Source organism: Anser cygnoides, chromosome 4 (genome assembly GCF_040182565.1).
Source record: "Anser cygnoides isolate HZ-2024a breed goose chromosome 4, Taihu_goose_T2T_genome, whole genome shotgun sequence".
Taxonomy (NCBI): domain Eukaryota; kingdom Metazoa; phylum Chordata; class Aves; order Anseriformes; family Anatidae; genus Anser; species Anser cygnoides.
This window is the reverse complement of record NC_089876.1, coordinates 65,859,134-65,879,837: the sequence shown is the minus strand read 5'-3', so window position 1 is coordinate 65,879,837 and position 20,704 is coordinate 65,859,134. Positions and strand designations below refer to the sequence as shown.

General features: G+C 45.9%; 1 protein-coding gene across 11 annotated transcripts in view; it reads right to left on the bottom strand.

The window, feature by feature from the left end:
- Nucleotides 1-20,704, bottom strand: part of EPHA5 (EPH receptor A5) — a 207,059-nt gene that overhangs the window by 33,627 nt on the left and 152,728 nt on the right. For 8 of the 11 annotated variants that reach the window (XM_066996326.1, XM_048073507.2, XM_048073508.2 and 5 more), the window contains 4 exons: nt 11,634-11,699; nt 5,068-5,135; nt 3,261-3,386; nt 1,921-2,106 (listed from right to left, as the gene is read on the bottom strand). In XM_066996326.1, coding sequence (XP_066852427.1) covers nt 1,921-2,106; nt 3,261-3,386; nt 5,068-5,135; nt 11,634-11,699 — 446 coding nt within the window. The remainder of the gene's footprint in view (nt 1-1,920; nt 2,107-3,260; nt 3,387-5,067; nt 5,136-11,633; nt 11,700-20,704) is intronic. The other 3 variants (XM_048073511.2, XM_048073512.2, XM_066996329.1) reach the window with 1 other exon arrangement.

The following is a 20,704-nucleotide window of genomic DNA, read 5'->3' as shown; positions in this document are numbered from 1 at the left end:
AATCAATGTACTGCTCTTGGTGGGGCATGCAAGGGGACACGTCCCTTAGATCAGGACACATGGCAGGGACATAGTCCCAGGGCAGAGCTGCTGCACAGGCTGTGGGGTTCTACAAAAAAACACACGCTGTGACATCCAAATCCATACCTTGGCTTTTTCTCCCCTGCCTTTATGCAATTAATTTTTAGTAGAAACCTGTCTTGGTTATTAGGAAATGTAATTTCAAAGAAAAATACAAGAAAAGGCTGTTGACTGCCAACCAGCCTCAATTCTGCGTATTTTATAAGGATACAAACAGGACAAATAGCTAGTGTCTTTGTATCTGCTTTATTGCAGCTCTGAAAAAGAGCTGATTCTGGAGAAGTGCCTCTGATGAACGACAATTGGTACTAATAGCAGCCACACAGTCCCAAATGCTGGCGCTTAAATTGCAGCTTCTAAGCTCCAACATTAACAGTCATGAAGGCAAGAGGGGAGACAGACATTCACACTTGTGAGGCTAGCCTTTCTCAGACTAGCCCAAACACTTAAATATATTTTAAAATGAAGAAGGGGTTACCAACAAAAAATCCTTGGTGCAAATAACTTAGCTGGGCTTATTTCTATCTTGGAAAGATCCGGCTCACATCAAGTACGCTGAAAAATGCTATAGGGAACCTGTGGGTCTGTTTGTGGGGGGGACATCCACGCACACTTGTGCCCCTCCAAATCCTCTAAGGCTTTCAAATGGAAGAGCAACGACACCTCTGTAGGTTTCCCGCAGCCCTCCAACCTCAGCAGCACCACGCTGACAGCCAGAGAGGTGTGGGCTGAGCACATTCAGACATGCTGTCCTGTCCTCCATCCTCATGTTTAGTGCATACACTAATTTGGAGAAGGACTGGCCTGGGGAAGTTTTTGAAGTCCATTTTGCTAACTGACCTGCCAGACCCCAGTAACTCTTGTGCTGAGATGTTTTCCCAATCATTTCACATTTTCCCCAGGCCCTTGACCCTCTCATATCTATATGCTGGCATCAGGGACAACTCTTGCTATAGGCATCACTAGCAGATCCCAAGGGGAGCTCGTCTTAAAAATGGTTTTACACAGTCTTGTTCCCTTCAGCTATGCTCCCTTTCTTCTTCCCTGCTTCTGGGAAACAAAGCTTCAGCTAACTTCTGTCCTTGCTCACATCCTCTGTGAGCAATCACTGGGTCCCATCACTACCCTCCCTGTGGGCCCCTTGGCCAGCACTTTGCTTCAGAGGTTTCTTGAAATATTACAGCCAGAAACCACCAGGGTCTTCTTTCCTTTTTCTCTTTTCTGCCAGGGAAACTGCTTCCCATTTCATGGCACTTCTCTGCTCACATTGTGCCTCACACAGTTTCAAAAGTATAGAAATAAAGGCAGAAATAAGAAGTGAAGCTGCTGCAAGCGCTGAGGGGATGGCTCTGTGTCACTGTATTCAGAATGGTCCTGAGCGGCCTCATTTCAAGAAAAAGATGTTGCTGAACTTTTGGAAGGCCGAAGTCACGTAGCACACTCCATTGGCACTCAGATGCCCTAAGCTTATTCCTGTCTCCATCACCTACTCCCCTCTCTGGACATGGCCAGGCATGGCATAATCTCAGACCTTTGAAAAGGGACTTTCTCTTAGACTATACATATTACTCCTGGGGACTTCACATTTTTCATCATTTCAGCTATTATCTATCCTTTTTAGCTGGAAGAACACTGAAGTCCTTTGGGTACAAACTCCCTTAAGTTTGGCTATCTGTTCCTGGACCTTCACAAAGTGTGGAAGTTCAAGCAAGGGGAGTTTGCTGGGGGTTGAGAATCGATAAAACACACGCTCAAAATTTGAGCTACACAATGTTTCCTCTCCCAACTCTCCCATAAGTCAGAGTTCAGAGACAGCAGCCCTCAGCAATCTGTACCTACTTTTTGTGACAACGCCTTCCAGGTGGATGATATTGGGGTGATCGAACTGCCCCATAATACTTGCTTCTCCCAGGAAATCTCGTCTTTGCTTCTCTGTGTAGCCCACCTTCAGGGTTTTGATAGCCACTGGAAATTCGCGTTTTCCCTGCAATTTCAGCCGCCCGCTGCAGACTTCTCCAAATTCACCTTCGGGAAAAAAAAACAAGCAAAAAAGGGATCAGAGCATGCCAAAGGAATGCATGGAACATGCCCGTCTACAGGATACAGCCCATATTTTATAGAAAGCTAATCAAAAATACACAGGCCTGTCCCACATTCATGAATATGGAAAGCAGAACATCACAGTGATCATCATCTCAAATAGCCAGCAAACCACAAGCCAAATAATTCATAAACAGAAAAAAACTAGGAAGCTGCAAATCCTGGTCTTTTAGAAAGATAACCAGAACTGAATGAAACACTCCTGCTGATGGATTTTACCCCAAATCCATAGGCGAGCTATTCCAGTATTTAATTTTCCTATATTTAAATAGCTATGCTCTATATTCCTTTGGGCTTTTTCTCATTTCATTATGTTTTTCTTTACTAGATGAAAGACTCCTGTCATACCCTATATCACTGCTCTGTGCAGATAGCTGTAAAACACAAACCAGTTGCTTCTTAACCCTCCTTTGGTAAGTTAAATAGATGGAATGCTGTTAGCCTCTCACAGCAACATATATTTTTATAGGCTATACACCCTTTCCAATTTTACAACTACTTTTTTTTTTAAAGTAGCCTAAATGGATATTTTTCCCGGTGAACATTAAATTATCTCCAAAAACACAGTGTCAGAGGATGCCAAATATTCCTAGCGTTAGATGTGAGACCAAATAAACAGCTTCACTTGAAAGAAAATGGAAACTGATTCTTATAACCAAGGAAGTTAAGTGCTTTGGGCTTTGGTTTGTATTTTTTCTTACTTTTTTTTTTTTTTAAATCTCAGATGAGTTCTCATTCTTAATTTTTGCTTCAATACTGACCTTAATAGAGGAGGAGAAAAAAAGTTAAAATGGTGCAAAAGAAACTGAAAATTAAGTGACTCATTTTCCTTAGCATCCATAGAAATAACTCATCGTGGGCCAAACTTGACAGTGTTCTGCCATTTTTAGTTCTATCACTGAATTTCAGAACTGCAGGCAATGATAGCTTTGTCCCTGGCTTCTGCTGGAACAAGGGTATGCTCCACATAACACGCCGAGTGCCTAACAGCACGCATATTTCACAGCCCTTCTCTGATTTCTAGCATTAGAAAAGTCATCCCTCCATGCTGCTAAGGGTCACGAAACACATTTCCATACCAGCTCCAATAACTCTCTCAATGGTTATGCACGAAGCTTCTATTTCCTTGGCAAACTCGTGGACGGCTTGATTAGGGTCCTCGTAGGTGTGGGGGTCAATGTAGGTTCTTACTCCAGGCAGTTTAACTGTGAACACAAATTACAGCATTAACAGCACGTGCTGTGACAGACAAGGATAATGCCTATTCCTGTCCCTTGCCGGAAGACACGGCAGCAGGGAAATCTATTTCTCCTGAAAAAAAAATGAATAGATAATGCTTTTTGAATGCTCTGTGCTCTGGAACACCGTGCAAGCAAGTATTCTCAGAAAATAACATTTAGTTTGTGTGTGACACATGTCTTCATCGTATTTAGAAGAACACATGGCAGTGCTCAGCTGGAAGGACAAGCAGCTAAAAAATCCTCTCAGTGCTGCATAACAGGCTGGCCCAGGGCCTGGTGCAAACGGGTGGCGTCAGGAGACCTCGTTTCAGGGCTGGGAATCGTTAGAGTGCCTGGGTGACCTTGGGCAGGCAGATCTGTCTTTGCATGCTGCGGTGCCTCATCTGTAATTCTTCCGCACCGCAAAGGTTTATAAAGGCTTTGAGGTATCTGACAGCGCTGGGACGAGCCTTGTCAGCGAGACCCTCCTGCAGAAAGGGTACGCTGGGAAGAGGAGTACCAAAATGCAAAATGCTGAGGAACAACTTGCAAAGCAAGTCAGAGGGATGGTGGTTAATGGAGAGCTGCAATAAATTGTGCCCTACCAGTCTCATATTAGCTAATCAATCAGGCACATTATTTCAGATGGAGCTACTGAGATTTAAATGAACAAAATATTTGCAGTACAAAGCCTGTGGGTCGTAACAGTACAAATATAATCAATACCAGGCATTTTCTCCAGGACTCGAGGAAAAAAGTATTTTCATTATCTGTATTATAAGTTTGTTTTGACAATCATTAAGGCTACTCACATGAAGAACTGCTCATCAGTCTAATAAGACAGCTACATTACACTGTGGCTCTTAATTGATTTGCTTCCTGCTGCCTTCATTACATAGCACTAATGGAAATTTGACTTTTGCTCAAGATGCATTTGCCTTTTCCACCCCAAAAGGCACTTTGCTATTACATATCCAGAGATCCCATAACACTTTATGAAGGAAGGCTTTTCAAAGGCTGGCTTCAGATGTACAGTAAGACTGGTAGTAACCATGATATGTATGATTTAGCATCACCGTAAAGGTCTATATATTCAGATCAGCTTACAGGTATTAACACGGCATTTCTGAAAGCTTACTGGGAGCAAGAAATACGTATTAATTCCTCACACCTCTGCATAGGCATCCAAGGGCAAAGAGTAGCTATGGGCTTGGTCCTCATGGCTGGCTGTGATGGACCAAAGGTTTAAAAAACAGGTATTCTGGACAAACACATCCAGATCACGTATGTAAGCTGTTACATGCCAGCCAGGCAAAATTAAGAGCATCTTGAGTCACAGTGTATACCCCAGCACAGTGAAACAAAACAAAATTGTTCGCTAGGCAGATCCACTGCAAACAGGGATCCACTCTGCTCCATCGTGGAAAAAAAATGTGCAGGCATGAATAACTGGGCAGGTGTAAGGACTGTTCAAACACACCTGCACTCAGGTCTCTGTGGGGCTTGGAGCAGGGGCAGACAGGGACTTGCTGAATAATAGAATTAAGTGAATTCTTTTGTGAATTACCAGGAAAATGGTTTCTGAAAAAAAAAGCACCTCTCACTTGTATTTCTCATTACCAGAGAGAATCAAACTCACACACATACACGTTCAATCTTTACTCACTGTGGCCATTATGAAAATGCATCTTTTCTTCTTCTGGATCTTGTTTAGCCTTGCTATAACCACATCGCCTGGAAAAAACAAAAGAAGAACACTTTTGTCTCTGGTATAACAGAGCCCCCCTCATTACCTCAGTCACGCAAGGCACAAAAACCCAGAACAGCGATGAATCCGACCTCTCAAGTGGCCGTATCACTGCTGTCCCAGTTTTAGCTCATCAAACTACTTGCAATTTCCCTAACGGGATTCAGGGCCCAAGGCCCACTGATTTTCAATTGGACTTGCGCTTCTAAATCCCACCGATGCTTCTGAAAACTCCACTCTACCATACATTTAATTTAGCTATTATTAAGAAGAAAAAAGCAAGAACAGGAAGGACAATGGAAGGGGAATGGGATGAAACGTTAGAGTTGCAGAAGTGGGAGCTCCTGGACCTCAGAGCCAAGACCCCAGCTTTTGCGGGTACCATCTTGTTTGTGTTGCATGGTCCCTTTACCCACTGGGCATTTGCACAGAACTTCAAATTTAGGTATTTGTGAAAACAGCCTTGTGCCAACACTAGCATCTTATACACATGCAAAATGGTGGTGCAAAAAAAACAAAACAACCTCTTGGCTCACTGCCTTCAAGGGTCTCCTACATACTACTCCTGGCTCTGATTGGGTTTCCTGCATGTCTCCTGCCTTATCTGCAGGAGCTACCCTTCATGCAATCCCCTCTGACCAGCAGCAATAAGGATGGAAGAAAGCACACAGTCACTGCCTGACCTATCTTACTCCCACGTTAGTGTCAGGCAGTGCACAGACACTGCTGAATCCCACGATGGAGCTGCAAACACAGCCACGTGGGAGTCACAGCTCTGCCATGGAATCCTCCTGTTAGCCTGTGGCTGCTCTTCCCTGACTCAGCCCCCAGCCTTCTCACTGGGTCTTTAGGAAATGGCATCACATTAGCACCAAGTGGCTGCTTTGGTGGCATTTCTGAGACCTGCTTCACTCCAATAACCGCTTAGGAAGCTACAGGGTAACCGCACAGGCAAGGATAACCGCTACGTACGCGCACACACACACACACACACATATATTTTGAAATATGGGGTGAGGTATGTAGGATGCACATATATCTGCCAGTCTTTCCAAGGACCCAATATGATAACCAGATAGAGGAACTGAGTCATCCTTAAATCAGACCACGTGGACGTGAGACACAGGAACATTGTCTGGAAGAGTGAAAAATCTGCCAGCAATGCCCGCAAGGCAGTCGGTGTGCAGCTGCATTGCTGGGTGTCACACCTCTGACACAAAGCCCCAGGTTACCATTTAAAGCTGAGAAACTTGGGAGTTTTCTCTTCCATTACACAGGATTTTGGGACAGAGGGAGGCACGTGCTCCAGCACAACTCGCAGCAAGGAAGAACGTACGATTAGCAGAAACAAAACTGCAATTAGGAGGACACAGTAATAGGCATCTGCATGAAACATGCCCTCAGCGGGAAGTCCTATTACTGCGAACTGCTGTCTGCCTGGTTGCAAGGGGCCAAGCAGCCTTTCGGCTATAGGATTTTGGCACTGGCTTTGCGAAACGACCGTGATTAAAACCAAAAGGCCAACAACAGGACATGGGCACTGCCACTGAGCTGGCCCTGGCAGGACCAGACCCCACGCGGCCGAGGTCCTGGGGTTAGTGCCAGCTTACCTCTAACAGGAGGGGAGGTGTGTGCCAAGGTGAGAGGAGAAAAACCAGACTGCAGGGATTGTGCAAGCATGGGGGAACGGGTCGATACGAGGTGCAGAAAAGACGGGGGAGGCTGACAAGCAATCCAGGGGCACAGGCAGAAAGATGACAGGGCCAACGCATGGATCGTGCTCGATAAAACAGCCAGGCCGTCCATGCAGGGCACGACTTCAGCGGCAGTGACAGAACCACAACCAAGCAGCGACCATCGCATTCCGGATGCAAAACTGGAGACAGCGGCGAGGAACAGCCTGGAGACACAGCCTGGTTAGCCCCACTTTGGTGCTCACGGCGGGGCTCGTCTCCTTGCTCTTCTCCTAGGGGTCCTGCCTAACGAGCTCCCATCTGAGCAGTGGCTGTATGCAGAGACCCCCCCAGTAAGGGTCATTTCAAAGGGTATTTTGGTATTTACGATCCTTGGGTGAAAATGGATTCTCCTCCTTCATCATACCATCTCCCCCTGGAAGTATAAAAACTAAAGGTCTGAGCCTCAGTATTAATTCCCACTTCTGGCAACCCCCATTTTTGATTCTGCGAGTTGCCAGAAGTTCCATCAGTTTCCTGCAGAAGTCATTTTCTGCATTGGGGTGCGTGCATGAAAGGGGTTTCAAGGTGTATATTCAAAAAGTCAGTTTCCCTCTTAAAAACACACAGATGTTTCAATTCATCGTTGTCCTACCAAAAGCACGTTAAAATTTCTCCTGGTCACCTTTTAAAGCAAATGCCCTTATCTCTTTCTCAGGTTTAGAGTGCTTCACCCATAAATGCATTTTTCTAACATGACCCTTTTTACTAACTGCATCTCCCGATGATTCAACCATCAAGAGGGAGGAAAGGGAGACGGAGAACACATGACCACTGACATGCAGTGCTCTAAGCGTACCTTCATGCCAAGCAGTTAGCGTTTTACTGCATGGGGATGCACTCAGAAGGCCCATGCAAACAAGTTGCCTCGGCTGTGCCCTCTCTAGAGCTGCGTAACACATACAGCAGCACATCACATTAGCATACAAAACCCAGCTCTGGAACCCCAAAGCATCATTATAACAAGCCTCAACAAGATCCACCAAAGCATAATGGCAGCTGATGGAATACAACTGAAGGCAGAATGGGGCGTCACTAACGAAGCTTTCTGCACGACCTGCCCATTACTGTCATTTGTGCCCTTTACACACTTAATTTTTTAAGCTACCCAGAGAACCAGGCCATGCACATGCTGGCTGGGGCTAAATCACACTTCCATTCTGGGCCTTCAGCTCTTTTAGATACCACAAACAAAAGAATTTTTTTCACCTAACTAAATCCCAGAAAAATCTGCTATTTCACATTGAGAGTCCTGATTCAGTATGTGAATCTAACCAGCAGATAAAATTACCTAAATGTTCTGGTTTTGCAATACAGCTTTTTGAAAAATCTCCCAGTTGTTTGGGAAAATAATCCATTTCTGCACGTGCATTTGCTCTTAATGCTTTCTGGAGAAGCTGCAAATCTGAAGTCTCCTAATGGAAGATTCATTCTCCCATTTACTGTCATTGTACAAAACAGATTTCCTCTATCATTTCTGTACCGCATATAGCAAAAGTATAAAGATCCTGACGCTCTTTTTGTCTCTCACTGAGCTGGAGACTCTCAGCCAAAGAGTTAATGTAATTCAGCAGCACACCTAAATCTCAACTCTTTACTCCTGTTGTGGATTTGTCCCAGTTTCTGTATCTAGAAAGCAGATGTCTTCCTTGCACAGCTCTGTGTTTTTCAAAAAAAAAAAACTATCAGAGGAAAAACGTGAGACTTTAAATATTCTTAAAGCATCATGTCTTATTTAAAAACTACTTGCAGATTGACAGGCAGCTCATAAAATATTTATGGAGCAGATTATAAAAGTGAACTTGTAAAATGATTCCTATATAGCTTTATAAAATATAAAGTGGACAGGTAGAAAGATGAAGGATCCAGCTGGGAAACCAGTGCCCACTGCCTCGCACAGCAGAAGCCAACTCATGGAGAAAAATCCTTCCAGCAGCAAGAAACGAGGCAGGAAGATGATTGCTCTCCCTGGAGATATCTGCATCTGCCCCAGTGCTTCAGAGCGCCCTTGCTGGGTGTCGTGTGGAACCTCAGCTGCCTGGGGCATCCCCCAAAGCCACAAAATGCCAAAGGGAAGGAGTTTCCAAGTCCCTAGCTGGGGCCAACACTCTGCTCACAACCCATGCAGGACATGCTCAGGGGACTGGCTCTAAAAGTGGCTGGACCGTGGACATCCAAGTCCTAGGCAATGATGTAGCAGAGTGTTTATACACGTTTTTACAGCAAAATGTCAAAGCATTTCAGCACGTGGCCAAAACATTACTGAAACATGTGGACAGCATTCAGAAGTCCCCAGCGAGGAAAGGGACCTCACCTTGCTAGGCGCAGCCAGTACCATAAAACAGGTTGTGCCCTGAAGCAGCAATCTCCTGTCCCTTTCCTGCGAAGATCTCTATGTATGTATCTTATCTCTTAAGTATGAGATAAGTGACCTCTGTGCACTTCTCTGAAATGCAAACAAACCCCCACTTGCTTTTCAGGGGTCAGACCTTCACTCAGAAGCACATCTCGTACTATAAATCAGCTTTGAGGAGTACAACTGACCCAACCTCAAGCTGTCATTTTACAGGAGTTTTGCAAGGACCACAGGGTTATTGTTTACAAGGGCTTAGCACTCACTTCAGGCTATTTACTCCAAGATGTTTAAGCAATAAGGCTGCATACGTGTTGCAGGGCAGGACTGCATTCCGCCTGGAGGAACAAACAAACAAGGCTTTGTCCATCTGGCCAAGATCCCGTCTTCTCTGCTTCTGTGTGGAGACGACAACTTGTACAGCAAATAGTTTTACCCGGGATAAATGATGCTGAAGCTGAGAGCCAAAGGCAAAAGCCTTCCTCTAGTGATGTTGGTCCACATCCTGTGTTCACCTTTGCTGCTTGCAATCCTTGAATATATTTAGTTCCACAAACCCAGGGCATACTCAAGGGACTGCTATAAAATGAAGATAGGATCCCAAGGTGACAAGCTAAGACCTTCGGCTCAGGTGAAAGACACTCTGGATGCCTGGCCCAAGGGGAACAAGGGCAGGTTCCCTTCCCAAGGGCTGCAGACTCACCACCTTCACAGCTGTTTTTCCAGCCACCACCGTGCCCCTCCACGGTGTGCAACCCTGCAGCTGACCTCCGATTAACTTGGATGCCTTACAAAGGAAGTTTCAAAAATTCCAGCAGCGGTATTTTTAGCCTTTCGTCTTTCCCTGCCTGTGCACTGAATGACTCCCTGCTTGCCTAAATCACCACCAGAACAATTAAAAATAATTTAAACAAGATACCACTTCCCCTTCTTGCAGGAAGCTCCCTCTGAAGTGATCTCCATAAATCTCTTTAAAGAGCTTGTCATGCCTTCCTATAGCACAGTTGATGGCGTCTGTGCCTTGAAGTCCCTTTTCCCTTTTCCCCTCCCAGAACAGCAGCTTGTCGTCACGTTATTCTCTCCATAGCCAAGGAGGAAACTTGTGGAGGACGTTTTCCAGGTCAGCCAACTTCTCCTTGCACACCTCTCTCTTTGTAACTGTTCAGTTCATTCCTGTTCTGTGTGCCCTCAGCTCCCCTGAGCTGGCACCTCTGGTAATGTTTCCATTGCTGCCACCCTCTTCTTGTGGTCCTACCTCAGGAAATCTGAAGCCCGAATCCCACAGAGGGGCTGCTTGTGTGCCGAATCAATGCCAAACGAGTGTCTTGCAGAAACACATACCAGAACAGCATTTTGCACCCAAACGTTTGAAGCTGAGCAACCCAGCTTGCTAATGCTGCTCTTAAGCACTCAGAATTCATGAAAACCAATTTAAAACAAAAACAAAATACTGCAGTAGAGGACAGATAAATGGTCCATCTTGGTGACAGCCGTGCTCCGCAGCTAGAGACCAGCATCCCCCCCAAAAAGGCAGCAGAAGAGCTCCACGAATCTCACCCAGCAACACTGCAAACCCTTCAGAGTTTAAAACGTGACTGGGACATCTCGGCGCTCCTACGGTCTCAAGCAGGTATTTGATGTGGGAGATTTCACAAGGCTGCCAGCAAGCTTGGAAAGATCTTTGCCTACACGGGTTACAGCTGACTCAGAGACCTAAAACAGATTCCCTTCCAGGGAAGCAACTCAACCTGCATCCAGTCATACCAACATAAGTTAGAATCATCCTTCCTTCGATTAATTGGCAAGGAGAGGAGAGTACAAAAGAGCAGAAAATGGTGAGGCAGCCTGGCAGGAGACACTGGCAGGACGTGGCAGCATGCAGCACAGACACCCAGCTCCCGATGCCCGCAAAGATACGCCCAGCGCTGCTGGAGCATATCCTTGCAAACAGCACCATGTCATTGGCAGCAATGACATTCGGTTCGTTCCACTGACATGCACATTACATGCCATCAAATGCCACAACCTTTACACACCCTCCTGCCCTCCACCCTTTTTAGGGGGACAAATCCACCCACGCCCCCCTTTTGGTGACAGGAAGCAGAACTTGATGAAGCGCCCAGCACACATGGCGTTCAGCTTTGCTATGCCACGTAACATCTCCAGCGTGTTGTCTGGAACAACCGAGGCATAACGTATCGGGTTTTTCCTCTGGGAACCCTGCTCTTACTGGAAGAACACTGCTTGGGGTCAGGCTATTTGCAGTTGTTGAGATAGCCAAGCCGGTCGCAGAGGTCAGGTTTGCAGGGCAGTACAAGAAAGGGAGGGAGATGCAGACTGTGCACGGAAAACACGGACGGAGGACACGAAAAGGAGCCAGCGCAGGTGGGAACACTGACCATGTTAGGCTCGGATAGGCAACAGCACGCAGAGAAGAAGCCCACCCACAGCCATGATCGCAGCAACTGAAAAGCAAACAAAAAGGCCCAGGATAAGGAATAATCCCACTGCCCTGGCAATGCGCAAATACATTTGCAACAGTTTTATATGCACTTCTTCCCTTTTGTTTTAATTACTAGGTGGTTCTCAACACCCTGGGCTGCAAGAATTTCATGGCATGGGCTACTACTGTTGGGAACAATGTCTTGGAGAGATTAGAGACATCCTGGCCCTGCAGAGCAATTAACTGTGTGCTTTCCGTAACTAAGTGCCACCGTTAGGGTTAACGGGGCCACCCATGTGCTTAAACTTAAGCACCTGCCCCGGAGCAGGCAAAGTGACTTTTTCCACAAGCCATGTGTGCAGTACTGTCACCGCCACCTTTAAAAAAAAAAGCTGGATGACACAGCCCTGCTTCTGCAGGCCCTTTCACATGTACTCACTCAGTCCTCCCATCAGTGAAGCTTTGCACGTGCACTACACATCTGCAGGAGCAGAGCCTTACGAGCTGCGTGAGAGCAGACGGTCTAATTCAACCCAAAATGTGGTGAGCTGAAAGGCACCGTGTGCACCCCCAGCTTGCTTCGGAGGCTGCTGAGCTTTTACTCTATCCGATCAGAGTACGTCTTCACCTGCCATCAACCTGTCACCTGAGGCTGGCTGTACCTCGGTAATTGCCCTTTAGCCTCGTCAGAGAACTTGCGTGGGTATTTTTCTGTTAGCAAAGCAACTAAGTAATCTATCCATAAAAAGAACATAGGGCAGAAGAAACGGGAAGATCTTCAATATGTCCTACATGCCCAGGTCCCAACAATGTAGACAGATACTCCAGTTAAAGTCAGCTGAAGATCTCTCATTATTTCTCCTAAAATCACTGTGTGATCTTCTTGGAAGACACAATAATAAAAATTGTGCCATTCAGATTGTTTAAAGTATACCCTACAATGCCTAAACGCATTAAAATAGCACATTTAGACAAAATTAACATTCTGCAACTGCACCAGCTTAAATTATGATGCAAAATAACTTCAGGCATGCAATGATTTACAGAATTATATACTGGATTATGTGCTTACTTAAATTAGAACTGGTGAAGAATGTCTCTCTAAGCTCCTTTCACAGCAGCAAAACAACTTGCAAGCATTTTATAAGCAGTGATGCCAATTTTTATTATTTTTTTTAACTATAATTGACAATATTTGGTATTTTCATAATGCCCCAGCTTGTGGAGTCATATTAATATGGGGGAAGCTCAGCTCTCACTAAATCTCCCCATTGATTCAATTTAACCCTGAAGATTCAAGACCCAAAAGCACCCAAACTGAACCTAAGCATAATTTATTTTGAGTCAGTTCTGCTGTTTTTTGGGTTCATCCTGACAAGATTTGAGTGCAGGGAAGTGGCAGGTCTCTGGAAGATCACTGGGACTGTGATAACTATAACTACACCCTAATTAGCTTACATTTTAGCAAGGAGCCCCTTTCCCCCTCAGGTATTTTCAAACAGTTGCTGTCACCAGACCTGCCCACACTGCTCAGCATGAAAGCCAAGGTTTTTGAAACAACTGTTCAATTAACCCGAAGACATCCTTACAGCAAAAAGAGATGACTAGTTTCCGAAACAAAGAAAACTATTCGAGCACCTCACCAGAAATGGAGCTGCTCTGAAACAAAACCTGTTCCCAGCACTGAGCGCAGAGCACTGGAAATCCCACTCTACATGGATGGAAAAATGCTCAAGTGCAAGGGAAATAGGGCTTGATAGGGCCTTACTCCTGCATGCCAGCCACCTAACGCTGTGCTATACCACTTAGGGTCAAAATAGTCAAAAGGCGTAACGTGAGGGAAAATCAAAAGCTGTTAGAAACAAACTAAACTGGTTCAACTAGCAAAAACATGAGGTGAGCCTGTGAGGGCTTGTATCTTAGCTCCTAGAGATGCTCAGGAGTCTCCGCATCTGCTGAAGGGGAACAGATGACAGTTCCACGTAAGGGTGGAGATTACGGGGAGAATGCTTCCAGTTAAATCCCCCTGGCTGTGAAAGAACGAGACTCTGAGGCGGCAGCATCTCCAAAAGCCAGGACGGCTTTGGAAGGAGGTGTGACTTCTGCTCTGAGCCCTGCTTCCAGGGGAAGGGCTGCAGATGGTCGGAGACGAGGCAGGGAGGCCTGGAGCTGCAGCAGGGCGTCCCACACCTCTGTGGTGAGAGCTGGGCCTGCCAGTGCTGCCGAGCTTTTTGGCTCGACCACGGCACCGTTTGCAGTTATCTTGGACGAGCAAAGCTAGCAGACCTCCAGTCCTCACGAAGGTGACCCCAGCAATGCCTATGGGGCCTGCAAACCCAACTGTCCGGAGAGCCAACTTTAATAAACCTGTGCTAGGAGTACTTAACACCCTTGGCGCTGTTTCAAACCTCGGACTATATGCTTGGTTAATGAAATATATATATATCTGATGGGCCCTGACAACTGCGCCTTCAGTCAACGTAATTAATTTACCAGGGGGCTGTGGATGACCCAGACAGCATTTGGAATTCAACTAAATTTCTAGCAGCTAGATGCATCTCGGTGAGACTGTGCTGTGTGTAGCTTTGGCTTTTAAGAGTTGTAAGTCGAAGACTTGGAGTCATGATAAATGAAAGCCTCATCCGTTGCTTTTAATAAGCTGCTCTAATGGGCTGTTCTTTAGAGGCTTGTGATTAGAGCCTGCAATACTTGAGGGTTTCTGGGAAGATTTTTCTAATCCTTTGCACAGCCTGGAGTGATGACAAGGATTGTTCCCTGCATCTCCAGGTCAGAAAGCCAGTGCTGCACCAAGCACCTCCAGACTCAGCGTGCTTACTTCAAACATCAGAGGGGCAGAAGTACATACCGTCAGCTCCTAGGAATATATTTCTACTTTAAGAAACTGCTAGGAATATATGTCTTCTGTAACTGAGAAGGCAGAAGCCCAAGGAGACGATACATATCCAATCACTATAGTGAAGGAGAGCAAATGCTTCCCAGGAAAGAAACTGCACCTAGAAGCATCCCTTGCATTGCACTCCACTATGTCTAAGCCAGGAGGAAGTACAGACAGCCTCTCATCTGGAAAACAGGTTATGTGCCCCAACATGGTATGCCTCCAAGGAGAGGCCATGTTTCCTATTTCTAGCATCTGAAGCAGGGTGAAATGTTCACATATTCAGAAGCGCAGGGGGACAAGAGCCTGGTTTTCTTTTCTTCATCCTCTACCCACTCCACAGCCAAGAGAAGACACCGTAAAACCCCACTTTAAAACACTAGTGCTCAGCAGCAGCCTGGAGCTGCTACCACTTAAGCCAAACTCCCACTTTCAGCTTGAAAGGCACCCCAGTTCTCTTGTCCAAGTGGACAAAAAACTTGCACAATGCCATCAAATGCATCATCTGCATGAGGATGAGGAGCTTTTGTCACTAACTGCTGTACTCTTCCCCCCATTTCACCTGCTCAGACAAAGCTTATGCCAGCCAGTTATCTGTTCATAGCGCTCCCAATTGTCTCATTCCCTTGGCTGCTGCTGGAATAATTCAGAAATTCTTGGAGCTTAATTACAGACTTGGTCAAATCTCACCTCCTGTCCAAGCCAAAGTCATCGGAAAGCAGATTAGCCTGGGTCCCTAAACCCTCCTCTAAACTGCAGCAACTCAAACTGGCTTGCTCTGTGTTTGTATCAAAGTACTAACCCCAGAAGTGTTCAGAATAAAAAAGAAGAAAAGGTGCTGGAGCAGGTGAAGTGGCTGAGCCGACCTAGGTAGCCTGGAGGCAGGATAAAAGATGTAGGGACTCTGGGCAGATCTCCACACCAGCTTTGGCATCACCCTGTGGAGAAGGGGAAGGGACCAGAGTGCTTCTTTTTCAGAGATGGATGCTGTATAACAATGCTGCTGACACTCCTCTCTCCTGGAAAACATGCAGCTAAAGAGCAAAGGGCCTGTTAACACGATGGGGATAGGAAAAATGTTGACCTGAACACAGGCAGCACCAGACCCTGCCTGTTCTTGGTGGATGGGAAGCTTGACTTGGCAGAGCACTAGCTTCTCCAGCCAAATCCTTCCTGTTGTCAGGTGAATCACAGGGGATATTTGGCAGCAGGCAGTATCAATAAAATGGCTATAGATCATGGGAGACAATGTCCTGTAGGAAGAAGGAAGAACAGGCAGGAATATAGAGATAACAATCCTTTAAAAAGCCACAACTAACAAAAATTGTGACTCATGCTGGAAAAATTCTCTCTATGAAAAATGTTACCTATGAACCGTCTCCCATTTCCTACGGAAATACTGAAAAACTGAACTATTTTAAGCCCTGCCACATCTTGGAAAAAGATGGGAGGGACTGTGGAAAAATTCCTCCAATTTAGACCTTCCACACCACAGACAGCACACCTTCCACACCACACCACACCCCCAATCCTCTCAACCTCTCTGAAAGTCATTTTTTAACGAGATGCACATATTTGTGGCCAGAAACCAGCCCTCTGCCACCGCAGGGGCTGACATTTAAAAGTCTAAATCAGCTAAGGTCAAGGATGGATACTCTGGTGCAGAAGCTTCTAATTGCCAATGCCCCAGTGGGAAGATTCGTCTTTGCTTTGTCTTTTGAAAGGCTGCTTTCTTGCCAGGAGAGACTTTCTATGGATGCACAGAACAGGGTGAGGGGCAGTTTCCACTACTTCAAGTATTTTTTCCTGAAGTTCTATAAAAAGCTCCGTCCGGTTCCTTGGAAGACCACTTTAGACTGAAAAGTCACCCATAATGGGTAGCTGGCTATAAATGCAGATACGCAGCATACTTAGTTATTTTGAGCAGCTTTTGCAAACATGCCTAGCATTGACCTAAAAGCGTTCCCATTTTACTCTCTAAAAGCCCATTACTTTGGTTAATGCTACAAAACTCTAATGCCTGGGGGACCGCAGGGAACGGCAGTCTCTTAACATTCACCTTTAGACCCCTTCGGTTTTGGAAACAAGGCTTGAAGCATAACACAGTGAAAACTGCTCTGGAGCTGTGGATCTCCTTCACAGACTGATGGAAACCTGCTTTGGCTGGGCTGCACCCAGCCTCCTGCTGAAGTCTGGAGAAATCAGGGGCTGGTACTACAACAACGGATGTGCCACCTTCTTCCCCTTGTAAGAGGTAGCGCACAGATCTTTGCTGGTGGTGCTGTCTGACACTTTGAAACAGAAGTCTAATTACTTTAGATTAATATATACTTCAATTAGGAACAACAACGCAAGTGGCAACTAATTCAAGCATTGCGAGGAAAGCAAAATTTAGCTTTGCTGTATCTGTAAAATGCATTGTGCTTTTGAGAACACATAATCCTAAGAAAAGAAAGATGATAACTCCACGTTCCTTAATTCAATGCTTGCATCTGGTTTAATAATAGATTTGCAATCCACTTTTCTTTTTCACTCAGACAAGTATAGTCTGATTTAGTGAATCTCTTTGATTTGTAATCCTGATTGTTATATAATTAATATGCCCTTGATGCAGAGAGCAGGAGGCTTTAACAGTTACCAGCTATTTTGCTTAGCAGCATTTATGATCTTGGTCAGAGGACGCATTATTTACAGGAAGAGTTTTCTTGAGCATCTGCAAGTAAATCAGCTCTGAAATGCAGCTTAATTGTTTAGGGCAAAGCGCATTCAGTTTCGAATTCCCAGGAACCTCCAGCTTCAGAAACAAAGCGCGTTTCCACAGATGGACGCTGGCTGGTGGAAATGCCACTGTGACTAACGTTCAGCTGACCTTTGGTTTGGGGCCAGCTGCCAACAGGAAATGCCAAGCTGTTATTTACATTCGTTCAAAAGAGGCGAGAGACTGCAGAGATACTTGAAGGCAGAAAAGGAAGAGGTGTGGAAACTTCTGCCTCCAGGGACTCAGCAGAAAATAAAAAGCCCGCAGAGCCAGCGGACTCCTGAGTCCTACACTAAGAAATTACTTTCTGAGCTGCCAGCATCGGGAGGACCCCCTCCTCACTGCAGGGCTGCTCAAGCTCCTGCTCTGTTTTTCCAGTTTCCCTAGTGCTCTCAGTGCCCTGCCTCCTGACATGCTTGCTTTTGCCCAGCACGCGGGAGAACAGGCACAAAGAGATGCCATACAGCACCTTAGGGAGCGATATCCTAATTCTGAGGTGCCCAGGGACTCCCAGGGTGCCTGGGAGCAGCATGAAGCCAGAGCTGAGGTGCCCATTTACAGGAACTGTCCAGGCTGTGCCCTCACTGCTGCAGCCTGAGAGGGTTTCTTGTGTAGCTTTGCTGCTGGACAGTACCTGTGCTCCTACATTATTCAGAGAGAAGAGCTTGGACTTGGCACAGCTTACTCGGCATGGAAAGCCGTGGTGATTCCAGCTGGAGCAAATCCTGGAGTTCAAAATGTCTGTTTTTCTAAAATAATTACAGGAAAGAAACAGAAAAGGAAATTTAACTCCCTAGTACCACGTGTTGGAACACACAACCTTTCCGAAGATACAGAAAAGTCTTCCAGAAACAGAAACAGGTTAACAGCCTCAGAAAGGGATTATCCTCCGACTTGGAACGCATTTATCATCCCTGCAATGTCACAGCATGAGAGTCGCTCCATGAATTGTCTTGAAATCACATCCAAGGCAAAGCAGCATGACTGACACGTTTCACTGGCATTTCTGCTTCTTCCAATCAGGAGCAGTTTTTTTGTTTTGCTTTGTTTAATTTCAGATTGGCTGTCAGCTTTCCGAGGTGTATTTTTCTGTTCTGAAGAGTCACTCAACACAGGAGATGGGCTTTAAAATTCACAGGAACTCCAAGTGGCCAAGAAGCCCTGCAGTTTCTTAGCTAATTCTCTAACAACAGACCATACCTTGGCACTGGAGGCTCCTCCACAGCCTCCGGCTGAGGGACTGGGTTCCTCCCAGTCTAGGAGAAGGGTTGAGAAGGTGAAAATGGACTACGAGCTCAGCTCCTCCTTTGTTCCCTGGAGACTGTACAACCCATGAGGCCCATGTCAAAGTAGGAAGGAAAGGCAGCTGCTCCAAAGGAAGGTTTATCTTCCTTAACCACTCCTTCATCAGGCTTGTCCTCAGGAAGACCTACCATAAGCCTGCTTTGGCCAGTTCTCCATCCAGATAGCAGAGGGAGCGAACATGAACCAGCAAATTCCTCCAGTCCCTACGCCTGCCCCTTCTACAGCCAGCATGGCACCAAGGAGAAGCTCCCAGGAGTCTGCAGCTCCATGCAGGTCCATGGAGGAAGGTAAGAGTACAAGGTAGGAGGATTAAAGCAGCAGAAGAGGAGGGGATAAAACTCCAGCCAAAGCAGACCAGGGTTTTTATAAACATATCAAGGGATAAAAAGCCAAGAGGAAGCACATCCTGGAAAGCCTATTTGGGCAAGGGACAGAAGGCCACAACTAACTAGCACTGCTGACAAATGGCTCAGGCTCTGCAAGTGCTTGCTTGGACCTGGCCCGGGTAGGAGCAAAAAGGCCACTTGCAAGGGCATGTCCTCACCAAAGGGACCCTGAGCACTTCTGAAACCTGTGCCAAGAGCCAAAGCTACTGGCTGCCACATGACAGCAATTTCTTACAGCTACAGAGGGATGTGTGTCCCTCCACCTGCAATTCACATCCACAGACTCCTCCTTGCAGAGGTGCCAGGCTACACCTACAGCTTTCCTACAGTCACATGTGCTCCCTCCTGTTTGCATTGATACAAGCATGCGTTGAGACTGATGGAGGCCAAGGTCCACATCCCTCCCTCTGTTCAGCTGGAGCAGGGATTTGACCCAAACCCTCCAGGCTTTAAGGAGAGACTTGAATTCCAACCTACGGTGTTTGGAGCCAAGTTTTTTTGCCTACAGCTTTCCTAGAGCCATGGGTGTGAATGGTGTGTCGCCATTCATCCCCCGCCCAATGCCACTGCATGCTTCTTGCGCAGATGAGAGCATTAACTTTCCTATTTTTAAGCCCAACGAGACTCCCAAAGCAGATAACAGGAGCTTGCATGGCTGAGTTGGAAGCGTGCGTGTCAGTCTCTGACCTTGAGTGGAGTCTGGCAGCCACTTACCTGTTAAGACAGGAAATAACTGTCCTTCTACGGATGCTTTATGCCTGGGAACAGAGCTGCTCAGCCTGGCTGGATTTCACCCCGGTGCATTCACAGACAAACACTTCTAACTCCTCTGTGAAATAACACCCTCAGCCGATACGTTCGGTATTAGTGCAGCTCCTCTGCAAATATCTTGTAACTATAATTAACACTTAGGACATCTTGTAATTTATAGTCACCTTGCTAGACCCAAGCTCAAGACAGATCTGTGCCATGCAAGCAAGGCTGAGAATATAAGTACTTACAAGTATAAATGTTTATTTTGCACTGAAAACAAATTATCAATAGATGCCGTGCTAGCACGGCACCTCACGTTACTTTGCATGAAGGACACTGAACTATTTGACTGCTGACATTAAAATAAATGTACTGTGCTTTGACAGGTACTTCACTGACTTTGAAGAATACACGTGTAGTGTATGAAAAACTGCTGCATGTGTTGGCTGCTACACAAATTTAGAGACGCCGTACAAACTGATCCTGACATAAGCCAGATTTTCCCCCAATACCACAATTCCTTGTTCACCAACAAGTTCCATCAACTTCCATTAGAGTTGTCAAAGATTGTATAGCCCAGGCTTTTATCACTTGCCTATGTTTAAGCACATGAGAAGTCAATGGGATTGCTTGATGGTTTGAAGCTGAGTGCTTCCCTCTATGGGGGGGGATCTCTCTGCATAATTTACTAGCATGTGGGGAAAACATTAGCATCCTACACGTGAAAAATGAAATCCAGACCTCACCAAACTTAGGGCGTTTGGCCATTCGGCTGGGATTCTTCTCTTTTTCTTTACAAGTGTTTTCCTGAAGTCAAGTCTTCTCTGTGAGAAAAGCTCATCACAAAGTCAGAATGCAAATATGTAGGTTTCAGGATATTTTACCTACAACGTGTTCTGCTTATTTTTAAAAGAATGTGAAAAGACTCC